At 34.4% G+C, this 18,692-nt stretch overlaps 1 protein-coding gene and 1 pseudogene across 2 annotated transcripts; both read right to left on the bottom strand.

Annotated features, from left to right (window-relative positions):
- Positions 1 to 397: 397 nt before the first annotated feature.
- On the bottom strand, positions 398 to 3,921 carry LOC150035392 (uncharacterized; annotated as a pseudogene).
- A 6,575-nt stretch (positions 3,922 to 10,496) lies between these two features.
- LOC120080554 (uncharacterized) lies at positions 10,497 to 18,101 on the bottom strand. 2 transcript variants are annotated; one of them, XM_039035251.2, is made up of 10 exons: positions 17,651 to 18,101; positions 16,836 to 17,051; positions 14,826 to 16,670; positions 14,431 to 14,747; positions 14,224 to 14,351; positions 12,265 to 14,043; positions 12,069 to 12,117; positions 11,728 to 11,978; positions 11,367 to 11,468; positions 10,497 to 11,118 (listed from the first exon to the last, which is right to left on the bottom strand). In XM_039035251.2, exons 2-10 carry the CDS (start codon positions 16,864 to 16,866, stop codon positions 10,887 to 10,889), a joined length of 4,734 nt encoding a protein of 1,577 aa, XP_038891179.1. In that variant the 5' UTR covers positions 16,867 to 17,051; positions 17,651 to 18,101; the 3' UTR covers positions 10,497 to 10,886. The 2 variants fall into 2 exon arrangements, with proteins under 2 accessions (XP_038891179.1, XP_038891180.1); XM_039035252.2 differs by lacking the exon at positions 16,836 to 17,051 and having other exon boundaries at positions 17,651 to 18,095.
- Positions 18,102 to 18,692: the final 591 nt, after the last annotated feature.

The following is an 18,692-nucleotide window of genomic DNA, read 5'->3' as shown; positions in this document are numbered from 1 at the left end:
TCATCTCCCTCTCATTTATCAAGATTGTAATTCTCCCATGTTTTTGGACGTATTTTTCCAACTCTATGTTCCGCGAATGCTCTCGTTTCTTCTGATTGGATATTGAGCTACTATCTGAAGAATAAAAAATTTAAAACAGTTTATGATGTATTTCAGTTAACAGAATATATTTCAAAATATACTAACCTGAAGTATCACCCATAGACGATACCATGTTGCCTAGATATAACTCCTGGAATTCTTCATCAGCCTCCTGTTGCCTATTAGGGGTTGACATCGTATCTATACAAACACAAAAAAGAGAAAACAATATTAAATTAACAATAAATACATGTAAGCTAGAGTAAAAGAGAATTGAGTAGATACATCATTACTCATCATCGTAATCTAATTCAAATTATTCATCAGCACTTGAACTGTTATTGGGAGATAATTGTTCTTCATCATCATCATTTATGAAGTCATGATCGCCATGTACAATAATTGGTCTTTTCACAACTATAGGATCAACGTCAACTCTGTATAAAGTAACCTCCTCAATGGTTTCATCTACTCAGACACCACCAACAATTTCTAGTAAATCTATTTGTGCGTTTTCAACATCATCCACTTCCGATACATCCCATATTCGTTTATTTTGGACTACTTGAACAAATTTCCAATTGCTACCATGTTTGATGTCATCAATGTAAAAGACTTGTTGTGCTTGGATAGCAAAGATGAAAGGCTCGTCGACATACCAAAAGTGTGACGTATTGATCGATTTGTATCCTAAATCCACATGTGTCCTATTACTTTTGTTGTTACCTGTGTCAAACCATCTACACTTCAACAAGAAAACGCGTATTCTGTTCGCATATTGGAAATCTAATACTTCGTCTACTACACCGTAGAAATTGTTGTCCACACTTGTGTTCTCACTGATCTCCCCGGCCACTAGGACTCCACTATTTTGTGTAGCTCGACGATTATCATGCTCTACAGTGTGAAACCATACCCCATTAACAATGCATCCATTATAAGAGCGCACCTCAGACAAAGGTCCCATTGCAAGTGAAAAGAAATCATCGGAGATATCTTCTCTTTCGCGGCGTTGTAGAACCTGATAATTAATTATACATTAAAAATGAATATGAAAAATGAATCATCCCTCAACTATTGCCTACAAAATGACTATGTATACCTGAGATTTGAACCAATCGGGAAATTTGCGTTGATGTTTTATATATAAGTCAGAGGTGCTTTGAGCTTCACGACGAATTAACCTCAAATGTTGCCTACAAAATTGATCATTTAAATGTTATATCAAAGGAGATACCCTAGAATTTAGAAAAAGAAAAAGTTTGAAACGTACTTGCGTTAGTCTGATATTTCTTTACAATTGTTGAGAATGTACCAATGTGCAATACGCTTTTCCTCCGCTGTTAGCGTCCGTAAAGTTGATGCCCCTAATGGTCGTACCCTCTGCCTAAATATTTTAAATTCACCAAATATCTCATGATCGGGAATGTTATCATCATTTTGTTCATCTCTATTGAATTTCGTTTCAATCCCACTTAGATATCGCGAGCAGAAGTTCCATGATTCATTCATTGCATATGCTTCCACTATAGACCCCTCGGGACGTGCTTTGTTCCATACAAATTGTTTTAATGTTCGTAAACTTCTTTCAATAGGATACACCCAACTGTAACTAACTGAACCCACCACTTTGGTTTCATATGGTAGATGAACTGCAAGGTGTACCATTACATCGAAAAAGGCAAGTGGGAATATTCTCTCCAATTTACAAAGTATGTCTATGATGTCTGCTTGTAGTCTGTTCAAATCACTTACAAATATTGTCTTTGCACATAAGTCGTGAAAGAATGTACACAACTCAACAATAGCAGTGGATACGTTCTTCGGTAGGTATGCTCGAATACCAATAGGAAATAGTCTATGAAGCAACACATGACAGTCGTGTGTTTTTAGCCCCGATATTTTTCCATCTTTGTCATTGACACATCGTGATATGTTAGATACGAATCCATCAGAGAATTTCACTGAATTCAAATATTTACAAAATGAAATCCGTTCACCATTTGTTAATGTGTATGCTGCGTGTGGTTTTACAAATCTGTTATCGACCTGTATCAAATGTAAGTCCTTTCTTATCTTCAAATCTTGTAAGTTTAATCGAGCGTTCGTTGTATCCTTTGTCCTTCTTTCAATATTTAACAATGTGCCCACCAAATTTTTGTATATGTTTTTTTCAATATGCATTACATCCAATTTATGTTGTAATAATAGTCTGGACCAATATGGAAGTTGGAAAAAAAATACTTTTTTTAGTCCAGTTTAGAATTTGCTTTCTTTTTTTTATCTTGCTTCGATGGATGTTTGCTAAGCACAGAAAAGTTTAGCGTATTTATTTGATGTAATATCTCTTATCCATTCATTAGGACTGGTGGAGGTCTACGTTCAACTTTTCCATCATGTTGTCTACTTTGACGCCAACTATGTTTCTTTAGAAGATAATGTCGATTTCCCATAAATGATATTTTTCCTTTTATCTCGAAGGACGAGTTATCTTCTTTGCATATTGGACATGCTTGATAACCTTTTGTACTCCACCCAGATAAGTCACCGTACGCAGGGAAGTCATTAATCGTCTATAATAAGGTAGCATATAGTTGAAAAAACTCACTAGCAACAGAATCATAAGTTCGCATACCAATTGTCCACAACTCTTTCAACTCTTCAATCAACGGTTGCAAGTAAACATCAATTTCCTTTCCAAGAGATTTTGGACCAGGTATGAGCAAAGACGTGAAGAAGTTTATTCCTTCCATACATTTCCAAGGGGGCAAATTATAAGGAATTATCACCACAGGCCACATACTATAAGAAGTGCTCATATTTTCAAATGGATTGAAGCCATCTGAAGCTAATCCCAAACAAACATTTCGAGGATCTAAAGCGAAACGAGGGAATTCATGATCAAAATGTTTCCACCCCTCTACATCAGCTGGATGTCATAATACATCCTCTATTTCAACTCGACCATCTCATGTCAGAAGCGCCTTCTTTTAATGCAAACAATCATTTTAATCTCGGTATCAATGGAAAATGATGCAATACCTTATGTGGTATTTTTTTACCTTTACCATCATTAACTTTGTACCAAGACTCACCACAAACAAGGCATTGTTGCAAATCTGCAAACTCTTTCCAATACAATACACAATCATATTTGCACGCATAAATAGACTCATAACTTAGGCCTAAATCACGCAATTTTCACTTGGCTTTATAAAAGGAAGTAGGTATAGAGGTGCCAGCTGGAAATGCTGCTTTTAACAATTCCAGCAACATGTCAAACGATTTGTTACTCCAGCCGTTGAGAACTTTGATATGCATCAACTTCACTAAAAAGTTTAAGGACGAAAATTGCGAACAACCAGGGTATAATTCATTACATGCTTCGGTCATTAAATCCTCGAATAAGTTTGTGGTATCTCTTTCTTGACCATTAAAGGACGTTTCATTATTCTCAATCCTTCCTTCATTTGCATTTTCATTTTCAATTGGAACTTGTAAATCATTTATAAGATTCAACATCTCCTTTTCTTCGACAGCATTACTCTCTATACTATCTACTTCAACATCCTGTATTGAATGACTTGTATGACTTCTAGATAAGTTTATTGGCTCTCCATGATATACCCATTCACAATATGAGGGAGATATTCTATATGTTAATAGATGTCGTTCCACGATATCTATCTTTTCCCAAATTGAATTCATACAATTCTTGCATAGACATCTTATTCGTCCGGAATCATTAACATGAAACCTTGCCATATTTAAGAACTGTGATACTCCTTCTCTATACTCCACTGATAACTTATTCCTTAGTTTAATCCATTCTTTATTCATCCTTAAAAATAAATATTTTCTAACCAACTTGTAATCCAAAACAATAACCTGGATTAGAGGACAAAGTACAAGGTATTATTAAGCATTGAGTTCCATAATTTTCATTTCTTAAGGCAAAATAAACACATAGGTCCCTAGACCGCTTAAATTGTCTTAACAACGTTCAAATGTTTTATTTAGTACGTCTCCAAACTTTCAATTTTGTGTCTAATATAGGCCTTTCATCTATTCAATATCTTCTAAAATTTACAAGCCTATTGGACACAAAATTTAAAGTTCAATTTTCTATTAGACACAAAATTTAGTTTTATATCTAGTAGATTCTTTAAAAAAATTTAAAATATTAAATGTGTTAAGTACCAAATTGGAGGTTTAAAGATTTATTTTATATTTTTAGATTAATATAGGCCTTTCATTTATTCAACATCTTCGAAATGTTAAATCACGCATGCTTAGGCTCCAAATAACCAATATCATATGACATGTTCGTTATAAAATTACTCTCAACAATTTCAGAGAATTGTAAAACAAATATATTCTGCAAAATTGACGAGATATTAATGGGATGATTTGTACAAAAAAAAATCAGATAAGATTTTAATAGGTATAATATTGATGGGCATGATTTGTACAACAATTTCATAAAATTAACAATACAATATTTAACACATTTTAATGGGCATTTAACATATGATTTAAATAAATATACAAGATAAAATAAAATGAAAAAATTACCAGCGAGGAGACAACGGCAGCGGTGGAAGCAAAAATTGATGGAAGAAAAGGGAGAAATGGAAGAAAAAATTTATGGGAAAAATGGAAAGTATAAAAGGATGGAAGAAAAAGGAGAAATGGAAGAAAAATTTGATGGAAAAAATGGAAGAAAAGTTGGATGGGAAAAATGGAGAAAATGGGAGTTAAAGTGTAAAATGATGGGAAAATGGGGAGAGGAAGGAAGAATGGTGAAGAAAAATGAGGAAAATGGGAGAAAGAGGGAAAATTTTGAGAGGGAGAGGAAGAAAAAATGGGGGAGTGGGGAAGATGAAGGGGTCTGGTTTAACCAGACCCCTCTCCCGACGTCGCCTGATGAGCGTCGGGAGTTAACAGTCAACACCCGGTGTCGGGACCCCTAAATAGAGTTAAGAATAATGTCTGAATTGAATAACTAATTCTTTGAGGACAATCCCAATCTATTGGAAATTTATTACTATTAGAATGTATAATTATTTTATATATGGAATTATCCATTAAAGAAAGATCTAAGGTTATTTTATGAAACTAGAATAATATGTGGTAGACATACAGGTGGATCATGTTCAAATAGTAACACAAATGATCTGTAGTATATGGAAAAAATTAGGTATATTATTCTAGTGACACTACAAATATGGCCTACTTTTTAATTGTTACAAAAGTTGTAAAGTATTACAAACGATTTGATCCTAATCGTTCATGTGGAGACATGCGAGTGGAGGTATCCTATACAAAGAGTTTGTATAAGACTAGACCGTGAAATGATTAATCTCTCTTTATAACACCCTTGACTGAAGAGATTAACATTTCATAGGATGACCATAGGCAGCTTGAACTTAATCTTGAATGAGTTATGAACTCCTATTTATGAGAGTGGTCCTTTGATTTGTATGGATAAGAGTGGTCTGACTCGCCGACTCAATAAGCCTACCATTTTGGGGATTTTTCCGAATACGGAGTTGGAAACATAGCTACACAAGATGAAATTCACTTTTTTCCATCTTTAGGGTAAGTAGATGAATTTCTTCCTTAAGTGCTAACTTCAAGTCTTGAACAATGAGGCACTTCCCTCTCACTGGCTCGAGAAGGTTTTGTTTATGGTAGGACTATAAACAGATTGTTCATTAGAGGATCAGTGGGACTTACATAAGGAGTTAGATTTAATTAAAAATGTAAAATAGTAATTTGACCTAGATGTAATTACGAGCGATTTGTGAAGTGTCGACTTACTGTTGGTTGGTTATATCTGTGGACACAAAAAATATATCTACAGTGCGAAGAGTGCAACTGTGGATCTTTAGTGGAGTGACCTGCAATTAATGAATGTTGATTAATTTAATTAAAGAGTTTAATTAATTAATCTCATATCACTGGAGCTTCTAATCTATAAGTACATTAGGTCCCCTTGCTAGCTAAAACAATAATCATCTAATTTTGGATTAATATGAATTGTTCAAATTATATGAGAGAATTAATTATATGAGATACAATTAATATAATGTATACAGATACATTATGATATAAAGTTAATTTTGAATGAGATTCAAAATTATACTTTATTATATGAGAGAATAATGTATCTGAATAAGATTCAAATATCAAATAATATGAATGAGATTCATATTATAATTATAGGTTATATTTAATATGAATGAGATTTATATTAAAACTATATGTTAAAATTAATAGGAATGTGATTCATATTAAAATTATAGGTTATATGAGATAAATAAATATTTGAATAAAATTCAAATATTATTTATATGAATGAGATTCATGTAAAATTATAGGCTAAAATTAATTATAAATAAAATTTATATTAAAACTATAGGTTATGTGAGATGATATTATTTAAATATGATTCAAATTAAATTAAATATATAATAATTAATTAATGGTTAATTAATTAATATTTATTTAATTATATAATATTAAATTTGATTTTATAAATATATATATATATATATATATTAATTGAGAATAAATCCATATTGGTGGAGGGGAGTTATAACTCCTCCTCAAATTGTTTCACACTCTCACATTAAGAAAACTTGGGCAGAGATTTGATAAAGAAGTTCTCGACATTTTTCTGTCTAGCACATCAAAGAATTATCTCTCAAAGTTTTTACAAAGCAAAGCTTTTACAAAAAAAAAAAATCTCAGTAAAAACTTTCTTGTTCCAAAAGTGAGATCCCACCATTTCGATTCTTGTCAGAGAATAGTAAGATTCCAACCGGTGGTGTCCATCGTTTGTGATCTTGGAAGTAGCTTTGAGTTCAAGGGAGAATTTCATAGTAGAAGTGTTCGTGACGTGGAGAGGATTTCCAAGAAGAAAGTCTTTAAGAGTAAGTTCTTCTCTTTACCTAATAACATGTTGTAGAATTAATGTTTATCCTGTACATGTTCACATATTTTCTCTATTTTTCAAGTTTTCCAAAACGAACTTCATTGACATATGCATTCAAGCGTTTCCGTTGAGGAATTCATTTCCTTCAATTACTTCGACGCATACGCTTGCATGGTGTCAATTATTAGTTTGTTTGTTATCTTAATATCAAAGATTTAAACTCAATGATCAAAAAATCAATTTAAAAACTTTAAAATTAAAAAAAAATTAAAAGATATTAATTCAAAATTGTTTTGAGTGATATGAAAAACATTTTTAAAAAAATAAGAAAAAAATGATTATCAAGATAAGACTTTTATTTCAACTTATACATTTACATTTCATTTTTAAAGTTGTACGTAGTTAAAATTAGAGAAAGAAATGCAACAATAAACAAGTATCACTAAAGTGTGTTTTTTTGAAGTGAAGATTCAAACTCCAATTATCTTTATTGCTAATACTTCTTATATGTTAGTTGGATCGTGTTCGCTTTACCAAAATGACAATTTCAAAATAAATCTATTATGAAATCTATATGTATAGTTATCCTCCTCTATAGTTAGTCTAGGCCCAAAAGAAAGAAAGAAAATACGACAAAAATAAGTTTTATCACTCAATAATGTGATACAAAGTCTTCCTTTGCCAAATAAACTCATTTTTTTAATTATTGGACAAATCTAGTTTACTTAAGTCTAGTCGAAATCTCCTAATTTCGAGATTTCGATAGATTCAACATTTTGATAAGGGGAGAATTTTAATTTTCTCCCAATTTCTCAAAATTTCCCGAAATCTCAAGATTGTCATCAAATTTTCGAAATTCTTTTTTTCTTTTTATAAAAGGAATTAGCTTAGTTATGCTATATCAATGGAAGTTATTCCAATTTTATTGTCTTGTCTCAAGTACACTTCAAGATTGAATTGATGTGTGTTTTGTTTCTTTTACCATCAAAATTTTTATTTTCAAGAAATCAAATATTTATTTTTAACTTCATTCATTTTTTTTCTATTGAATTTTTATATCATTTTACCTCAAAATTGAATTGATGTAAGTTTTGTTTCTTTTATCATCTAAAGCTTTCTTTTTCATTTCTATGTTATAATATACATCTAAATGTTGTCTTACTTTATAGAAATGATGTTTATTGTCAATATAGTCTAATTAAGCCACAATCAAAGTTCCATTAGCTAATTATAATAATTTTCATCAATCTCTATAAAATTTTCTAAAATTTCCATCGATATTGATATTTCCATACAATCGGGACCTCAATATTTCCATCGATATCAATATTTCAAACATGGTTTCGTCTAATAATTATTTGATTTTTTAAAATTGAAAGTATGAGTAAGCACTCATACTTTTCATATTTCTTATCTAAGTATTTAGAGTTCTTAGCCAAATTTCGGAAACCAAAATCTAGTTTTTGAAAACTATTTCTTTTAGGTTTCAAATTTTGGCTGAGTTTGAAAACTATCATGAAATTGTAAACAACATAACATAGAAAGTAATAGATGGGAGTGGTATTCACAAAGGTCTAAATCTCACTTTAGTCCCATATTTGACATGTCAAATTAGAGGTTTGAATCATACCTTCAAAATCATCATAAATAAACAAATAATTAGAGAGTTTTTTTCCTCATAAGCACCGATGAACTCACGAAGATGATGAATGAGGTCTCAATGCAATTCTATCCCATGTTGAAGCATTCTATTCGATACTATAACATATGCCCATTATCTCGAGTTAGAACAAATAGAACAAGATAACCCTTTTGTTTTAAAAAATTGAGCTTATAAACATCATCCACGATTTCTTTGTTTTTGTCATCCATTTTTTTATTACTATTCTCAAAAATCAAACTAAAATTTCAAAATTTCACAACAAAAAAAAAAAAAAAAAAAAAAAAAAAAAAGTTTTTTTAGTACCCAAAAAAAATTAAGAACTTTTTTCTGTTTTTGTTAGTTAAAATTTGAATAAAAATTGAAATGCATTTGTAAGTATTTGAATGCATTAAATCTATTATCTAGCATTTCAAATAAACTTATCTCTCTCGATGGATATAACTAACACATGATTAGTGGACAATATAAATCTCAATGTCGATCTCTATTATTTTCTTTTTCTTGTTTTCTTTATTCGTTGATTTCACAACAATAAGAAAACAAACACAATTCTAAAAATCAAACGGTTATCATACGAAATCTTAATTGATGTTTATGCACATAATATTACTAGCGAGATTAGCCACATCCACATGGCTCAATTACTCATAAACACATCATTGTTAATGTTTAAATGGTAGGAAATCATTTCAACAAATAACATAAATACAAAGCTACACATAAGGTAACAAGAAATCCACTTTTCATTACTCATTAATCTTTAAGCAGACCATATATTAAAAGAAATTATTGCACCAGACTACTTTTAGAAGCACGAACTTTTTCATTTCTCAAGCCATATTTGGTTTTTGAAGAAACTTTTGAAGAAAATCAAATCTTAAGGGACGGAAAAAGGCATGAGAAAGTCATTAATACCAAACCAACAGTCTCTGAGGGCTGAAAGTGCAGGCGGCAATGTCAGATCAATTGATGACAGAGAACAGTTTGCATCTTTGTGAAGAGGAGGAGGAGGAGGAGAAGGAGTTCCATCTCCAAAGAATAAGAAAAATTAGTCTCAAAGGAATCTTCAACAATGAAAGAAAATAAATTGAAGAAAAAACACCCACTAACTTTGTCGGAAATGGTGAGTAAGCTTCCTCGTACAAACAAACAAACAAACAGCCCCCACACACCTGGAAGGAAAGAACATTTATTATAATATTTATGCAGAAAAGATTAGGATTGGACTTGGTTTTTGATTTGGATTTGGATTTGTTTCATCAATCCTATTATTCTTTCTGACTGTCTTTGAAAATGATATCATATCAGCTTTCCCTCTCACATCATCTTCCCAATCATGAGTTGAATCAGATACTGACATTGACATAACTAGCTGCTTTCAGTCAACCAACCAATCAAACAAAGAATCTTTCCAGCATAAAGGAAACTTTACAAATAATAATAATAATATATTTAGGAATGCAAGAAGAATATCTTCTTGTCCTTTATTCCCTCATTAAATGTGTCCCCTTTTGGCACTTGGGAAACAGTCAATATCTGTGTTTACCAATAAATGAACAAGTGCTGGTGAAGGTGGACACAATCTTACACGTGACCAATGAAAAAGAAAGAAATTAAAAAGAAAAATACAAAGACAGTGAGTTTTTAGACTAGTGAGTTTGTGGGGGAAATTTAAGGAAGCTTTTAAAACCATAACTTTTTACCTTTTTGACTATTTTATTTGCTTGGTCTTCTAGATGCCAACTTCCTTGCTGATTGGAAATAAAGAACCTAAAAAAAGTGGCACAGTGGAAGAAAAGAACTGCAAAAACATTACTAATAGGCTTACCAATAAATTGGTATGCTAGTTTCTCAATTTATGTATCAAAACGAGATGCGATATCCATTACCAACATCATTCCTCTCTGAATAGTTCGCTTCAGAATAACTTGTTTCACCTGGGAAATTCATGAAAATTTACACGATACATGATACCACTATGTACTTCATCAAAATAAACAACGGTTTGGCCTTGATTCGACAAAAGAACGGAAGGCCTCCAATTATCAAAGCTTCCAAGATATGAATCTATTGTTGTATCCTCTTTCTTCTACAGTGCCACATCATGTCAATGCCAGAGATCATAGACAAAAAGCACGGGCAGGATATGGTTTGTATGTAGATGACTAGTGAATTAGCTGTGAGGGACCAATTAACTAATTACTACAGTGAAAGGCATTGTACACCCTCCGGAAGATGATTAGGAATGGGGTGTACAGTGACATATCTCTGGGGACACGATCTTGGTGCCATTGTAACTAATCCATTTGAAGATGCATTTCCAGAGAGTTCTGCTTGACGTATGTGAAACTTTGCAAAACGATTAATGACAGAAAATCGTTCCAAGTCTTGACATTCAACCATCAAGTCCACAATGGAGGCTGTCCTGTCCAATCTGCACACCAAGTGGCATAACTCAGGCAAACTGCATATTTCTAATTTTTCTACTCTAAGATCTAAAATCATATTGGAATCCTTGTCTGCTTTGTGTGTGTGTGTGTGTGGTGGTGGGGTGGGGGGGGGGGGGGGGGGGGGGGTTTGTTGTTTGTTTGTTAATAACTGGAGACCATGATTATTACAATGAGTCTAGATGTAGAAGTAAACAACACAAATAAAAACAAAAGAAAATCGTATTTTCCGTACCTTTGCAAGTCACTTTCCAGTTTCCCAGCTCTGGCATAGAATCTTTCCACAGTCTTCTCTATGTACTTATCATCAGTACATTTTACAGTATCCTCTGACATTCTGAAAATTATCCACAGAAAGATGTCACAAATACAGCACAAAAACTAATGAAAGCTTTCGTGTAATTTACACAAACCAGCTAATTTATCCAAAGCAATAAAGTGAATAAGAATAAGATTATACTCTGTTTCTAAATAAAAATAAGATTAGAAAATGTTTCTGATGCAGGCACTAAGAAATGACACGATGTTCTACTCCTACTGTCACAATGGGGAAAATCAAAATAGTTGCTAGCTACAAGTATGGAAAGGACACATACACATTTCTGTTATCGTGTGTCGAGACATGAAAATCATTTATTTGTCCACATATCAGGCTGCATGTATCCCCCAATGACGCTCTTAAGATAAAGTATATCACGCTATCATAGAAGGAAGAGGCATCTGCTGAGAGGATGGATGATGGTGCAGGACAAACTAACTGCTGCAACAGTTGTGTTGTCATGACCAGCCTTCTCTTTGATCGAAGTATCACATATCCATCTTCAACCATCTCAACTTCATTTACCATCTGAAATTTAATGCAGAAAAAATAGGTCAGCAATTTCATATTTAAAAATTTTAAACAAAGTTCTTGATCTTTTAGTTTTAATGGGAATACTTTTTCTGTCAGCCGGTTTGTGGTTTGTGCCCAGTCTTGTTCTGCCACTCTGCAAACATATTTTAGACATTAACAACAGCAACACAAACACATGGCCTTTTAAATAAAACCAATTCTGATTGTAAAAAGAGGATATCATTTCAACTAAAATTAAGATCAAAAGAAATATCCCCTCTTTACCATGATCGCCAAATACCTGATATTCACAATCGTCTGAGAACCTTTGACTTCTAGATGCCATGGTTGAAGCTCAGATGAGTCAAATTTACGCTTTTTAGGTCTCATAATGGCCCCAGTTCCAACAGTGACGGTAGAAGGCAATCCATAAGGGCCTGTCAGGTCAGTTGCCACCGTGGTTATAGCAGCAGTTGACCAAACTCTACCACTCGGATTAACATCTGCGGAATCTGTTCCATCCAGAGATGGCTGTTTGCATAAATTATCCGAAGGCTTCAAGAGAGAGAAGTGCCCACCAGGATGGTTTGTGAGTAGCTGCCCGTTTCTGAACTTGAACAAGGAAGACATAGAAAGTGGATTGATCTGAGAATTTTCTTCATTATTACCTTCCATATTTTTTCTATTAAATTCATTCACAGTCTCTCTTTGGCCATCTGAAGTAAAACCTGTTGAATATGCATTTGGTAGATTCTCAGACAAAGATTTCACGTTATAATCTTCTCTTCCTCTTGCCAACAGGTTTAGCATTTTTCTATTTTCAGAAGGCAACGAGTTGATCTCCGATGCAAAACCTTCTCCATGTTTTGCATCTTCTCTTGTTGAATCCTCTTTTGACATAGTAGTTACCTGCTGAGCATCTTGAACTCCCTTTGGCTCAATCTCTACATTCTTCATTAGTTTAACTTTTTCTAGCGAGTATTGTTGGCCAACAACATGAGGTAATTTAGAAAAGTTATCAAATGGAAAATCTCCTTCACGGGTTGTCAAATTTTTGTCCTCAATTTGTACGCTATTAAGATCTTGCTGATGAGGATTGGCCAATAATAAGCCAGAGGGAAAAGCATTTGTATTAGCAATCTTCCTTGCCACCCCATCTGCCAATAAAGTATTATACACATCAGATTTAGTCCTCTGGTCTGGTATCTCATCCTTATTTTCATAATCCTGTGAATTCGTAGGAATCATGTCAGATTCCAGTACTTGGAGTCCACATTTTTGGGAAGTTTGATCATTAAATCCCAGTGGAGCCAATGAAGTTGCCTCAAGACTATTGTTTAATGAACCAATCTTATTAGCTTCTGTAGATGCATTATGTTGCTGGCTTGTGTTATGTAACCAAAGATTTTGCTGCCTTGCCAACAATCCACCCTGTTGGCCTATTCTTGACATGGACAAAGGCTGAGAGATAGGCAGGGCCTCAAAAATCGGATACTGTTTTCCACTTATATTGATGTTGATGTGTCCAGTTGTATCTTGAGAGGAAGACATGCCATATTGTGGATATCTAGAAGCAGCACTTGGTAATGAAGCCTGTGGAGACAAACGTACTGCAGGTGCACCAGAAGCAAATTGCCCTTGATTTTCATCTGATACAAAATGAGGTAGCAAGTATAATGATGTAGCAGCTTCTGCCTCTCCCAAACAATGAGATTTTTCATCCCAATGCACATTTTGTGATGAAGGCATCGCCTGAATAGGAGACGAGGAAGCTAACAGAGTCTGATTTTTCTCTACAAAGCCAGAATTTACCGGTCTTGTATCCAGATTGCTTGATAACTGAAGCAGACCTTGAGATGAAGAGATCTTATTTGAATATGGCAGCTGTTGAGACGGATGAAGCAATCTCATAGGAAAACCTTGGGATGGGGACTGATTGTGATATTGAGAAACAGAGGGATTTGGAAACACTGCCTCCGCCATCATAGATAAGGGACTAGAACCAATAGAGCTATAATGGGGGATGGCACTATTTTCCTTAGACTGATCAACATTTTGAAGATGCCCATTCACATTTTCACTACAAAAGTTCATGGATCGAAAGTTATGAGAACATATTTAAAATAAAATGAAAGTATGATGAAACTTGATCAACAGCAATAATGAGGAGACCAACAACATATAAATGAAATAAAAAGGTTTGGCTCAATGATGCAACCTCCCAGGTGGATTTAATAGTGTCTTTTATTAACATAACTACCTTGTTTGGTTGTAAGGAGTTCGGCCATTTGAGCCTGTTGATTTGAAGAAGTTGGTAGATGCATCCAGATTGCCCCTAGGAGTACAATCTGAAGGTTTTAAATTTCTCTGGAAACCAGTTAACTGCCCCTGTAAGAATAAATATTTACATACAACATTTCGAAGGTTCAATACCATAACTGAAATACTGATTGGGATAACAAATCACCTTCTCCGAGTTCACAGCATTGGAAGAAGCATCATAAAGATATGACTGTTGAAAATGTCCCTGCCCTTGAGAGCTTAATTGTTTCAACATATACTGGTCGCGGGAGTTACTTTTCTGCTGAAGCTTTTCAATAAAAGAGTCACCTGCTTTATCAAAAGCATTTTGTAGAATAGTAGGATCATCGCTTATCTGACTATTCTTCTTTCTCATGATGTCATTTTCCTCGCTGTTCATGGATATGTTCACATGCTTCATATTTTCAAGATGCCTAAAATCACTATAATCCCTTCGATTGTGTGTGACTTCATTGGCTCGTCCTGCAAGACAATGGCATGGACAATAATTAATCAATGCAACTATATTTCGATCAAACACTAGTAAATGATTAGCCCTACCTTGTGGTTTTCCATGTGATTGATTAACATTGTCATGAGAAGTTGCTATCTGCTGAGGTGGTCTGTCATATTCAGGCTGCTCATACAATTGACTTGCCAAGCTCTTGCTTAAGTGCTCGTGTGGTTGAACATGTTGAGATTGGTCACCAATTTGTTTTTGTGCACTCTTATTGTCTAGCCATTCACCAGTTTTTTCAGAAGGATTTTGATTTAGTTCATGAGAGTCTTCCGGACAAAAATGTTCTGTTTGCTCAAGAGATGGTTGGATGGCTGACTGCTGAAACCCAGGAAAGCTAGAACTCATACCAGAATCGTTGAAGTTTGCATATGGCCTTGAACTTAAAGAAGATGCACTGTGCAAGCTGTTCTCGTACCAAGCCGATTGCTCCTTTTTACTATCCACTATGTTTGAATGCTGATTTTCAGTTGACAGTTCGGTATTCTGAAATGTCAATCCACTCCATTCCTCCTGTATCCCAGTATCACTACTAGAAGCCTCTGCTACAGCTGACTGCATGAGAGCACTCCAGCTCCCACTCTGAATAGAAGGAAATGCATCTGAATGATCTGATTGTACTAGGTTATTTTCAAAACTCCCATTACTGACATTTGTACATTTGCCCAAAGAAGTGTCCCACATATTGTGATCCGTATTATATAGAATTTTTTGTTCCATCGGATCCAAGGGAACAAAATACTGAGATGCATCCAGTTGGGTGACTTTTTGCTGTGTTGAACCAAGCCAACCAGCTCCACCTTGCCCCCCTTGAAATTCAGTAAACGATCCATTTGCTTGCATAGAATTCTTTTGCTGGATGATATCTGATCTCATTCCGGCATCCAAACCTTGATTTGGAATTTGGTCAAATATATTTTTCACTTGAAAGCCTTGTTTGGATCTGCCCATTTGGGGCAAAGAAAAATGGCCTGCAGAAACAGTATTTATATTACCAACAGAGGAGCTACTGAAGACAGGCTGCATAGTAGGCTTCAGGTAATGACCACCAGCCTTTGTCAACAAAGTGCAAGAATCACGATCAATTCTCTGGAGCTGAGAATATTGACCCATGCTACCCCGTCCACTGGAGATAGGAGTTCTATAATTAGATTCATCAAGCTGCTGTGGAACCAACACTGGTGAATGAAAAGATTGGCCTTTCTCTTGAGAAAACATTAGTTGGTTATATACTCCTTGCGATGCAGAAGATGCACCTAGATGTACCCTGTTCATGAACATTTCTGATGAATCAGAGATAGATGTTCCATTTATATAGGATGGATATTGACCCCCTATAGACTGTCTAGTGAAAGCAGAGATCTGATTTTGAGAACCCTGCTGCCTTGCATCATCAAATTGCTGAAGTTGCTGCTGCCTATGAATATCCTGCACCTGCTTGAACATCATTTGTTGCTGCAGTAACTGCATGTCATTGTATGTAGACTGCTGCATCGATTGAAGTTGAGAAGTATCTAATTGTTGCTGACCCCTCACAAGCTGCTGCGATCCTCCAAGAAAGTTGAAGTCAGTTGATGCTTCGGTAATTTCAGACCTCTCAGAATTAGTTGTCAGGGTTGGACTGTCTACTGGTGCATATTCTTGATGTGATTTTAGGACAGATAAGCCTCTCAGCATCAAGAAATGTGGATCATAGCCAGTATTTTCACCCAGGAATGCTTGCTGAGAGTGCTCTGTTTGGAAATTTTGCCCTCCAAACATATAGCCATTCGTAGTCAGTGGTTGGCCATCCAAGGTGTCACTGCAGAAACCAGGTCTTGAAGCCAGTGGTGCGAAGTTTCTACCCAATGACACAGTCGAATTGTTTCTCAGGTATCCTCCCGCAGAATCTGTAAATCAAAACTTTTGGTGGTCAACACAACCACATATGGTTGTTTCAAATATGCTAAACTAGCCCAGCATCAATACTGGTTGGGGAAGTAGTAAAGACAAGAATGACACAAAGGTTTATACCATTAGAGCGATCAACAGCAAGGTAAAGAACATTGGTATACCTTGCAGAGTAATGTTACAGTTTTTTCGCATTGAAACTTGGATGATCACGTGCGGTTTTCTAACATAATGATCTCAAATAAACAAAAACAGATCGCCATTCAATACATGCAGTTGAAGCCAGCGCTTATCTAATTTACATAATCTGGAGTCCTGTTATTGTCCTCTACTTCCATGACCACTAATGCTTAAAGCTACAGCCACCATGCATTGCAGTCCTAATACCCAGCAAGTAGAGGAAAAATCATTATAAGGATGTAATCAAATAAACACACTAGTAAGAAACTTGACCGGGACATGAATGAAAGTCATTTTCCATTTGAGCAGAGCGCCCTGAACCCATTTGAGTCTTAAGTAAGAGAGAACTTAAAGATGAAAAGTCACAGAGTCACAGAAAACCCCAAATAAGAAGGGGCAAGCAACCACACAGTGAAAATTGCATACAAAAAACCACATGGTTAGCGAAACTTCATAGATACAAAAACAAAAAATCTAAGCTAACATGAAGAGCACTTGAAGAGAAAACAAATCATGAATTGCAAAGAATTTCCGTGGACTACAAATTATGCAAACAAATCCTAATTGCTTCAAACCCAAGACCCTAAAATTTAACTCAGAACCCTAAAATTGTTGGATATCTCTACTGACGAACATCACAAACCCCCAATAAGTCAACAAAATAAAAAACCACCAACAACGTAGAACCATTCGTTCACTAATTTCAAAGAGGAACCGCATATTCTTCATAATTAGCTTAATTGTTAACACAACAGGAAGCAAGATTCGGTAAAAAAAACAATAATAAACGAAAACCCACAAGGCCAAACGGGGTAAGAACCACAGTGGCGAGCTGGGAGGTGTGATCTGAGCAATAGAATTATGAATACTCAAAAGCTTAGGCGCTGGAGAATTTTGTTCTTTGAAGAGTATTCTAATGACCCAATTGAAGGCCCTGAACTTTCTTGTCTCTCTGTCTTTCTTCTTCTTCTTCTTCTTCTTCTTCTTCTTCTTCTTCTTCTCTCTCTCTCTCTCCCTCCTTTGAGCTGAAATTACAGTTCTTCAAGCTTCAAAATCCATAGCAGTTCCCAATGTCCTTTAATCTCTCTCCTTCTCTCTGTAAAATCTCTCTTTCTTTGTATTTCCAAGCTTTCTCTCACTGAAAATTGCTGATTTCTTAAGTGCTGAAGAAAGAGTGAGAAATTGGTCTCTTCGGACATCAGAGCCGAAGATAAAGCGATAAACAGTAAATAAGAAATTAAATATATGTTAATTAAAATTATATTTTTCAACAAACTCGTTGGAAAATGCCGGTTTAGCTTCGGACTCCGCACCTCTGCTTCGGTTTAAGCCTCGGACTCCCTGAATCAGCTTAGGGTGTTCTCAAGTTTCCCCCTTACATCTCCACCGTTAGATCTTTTGTGTTTGTAACATCATAGTCAATGGTCAAGTCAACACAAGCAACCTTCTTAGTTCTTCCTTTCTTTTCTTCTTAAATTAATTTTTATTGTAATTACCATATGATTTAAGGGGAAAAAATGGACTTAATAAAATTTTCAATATCCTTGCATGTAGAAAGGTTTAAAAGCAATTTCAACGAAAATATCGAATTGTTAATTTTATGATTTTTAAAATAAAAAATTTAAAAAATAAATTTAAATTAATAAATAAACACTTTATAATTTTTAAGCAAGTTGTATGTTTGTTATTTATACTATATTTACATCCGTGACCTTTTGTTGCTTAATTCTTTTATGTTTCATGAATTTTTCTATGATACAATAAAAACATCAATTCACTCCTCGTGTCAATATCAAATCCACGAAAACGTGAAAATGTCAATATGTTGATAGAAATTTAAT

The sequence above is a fragment of the Benincasa hispida genome, chromosome 6 (genome assembly GCF_027475165.1).
Source record: "Benincasa hispida cultivar pf3 chromosome 6, pf3_genome.v1.1, whole genome shotgun sequence".
Lineage (NCBI taxonomy): Eukaryota > Viridiplantae > Streptophyta > Magnoliopsida > Cucurbitales > Cucurbitaceae > Benincasa > Benincasa hispida.
The sequence above is the reverse complement of the archived record's forward strand: the minus strand, read 5'-3'. Positions and strand labels throughout refer to the sequence as shown.

Coding starts and splice junctions, on each gene's coding strand:
- LOC120080554 (XM_039035251.2), bottom strand. CDS start 16,866: ATGCGAAAAAACTGTAACATTACTCTGCAAG. Junction 14,352..14,430: donor ATGCTGTGAACTCGGAGAAG/GTGATTTGTTAT, acceptor TTATTCTTACAG/GGGCAGTTAACTGGTTTCCA. Junction 11,469..11,727: donor ACACACGATAACAGAAATGT/GTATGTGTCCTT, acceptor GATAATTTTCAG/AATGTCAGAGGATACTGTAA.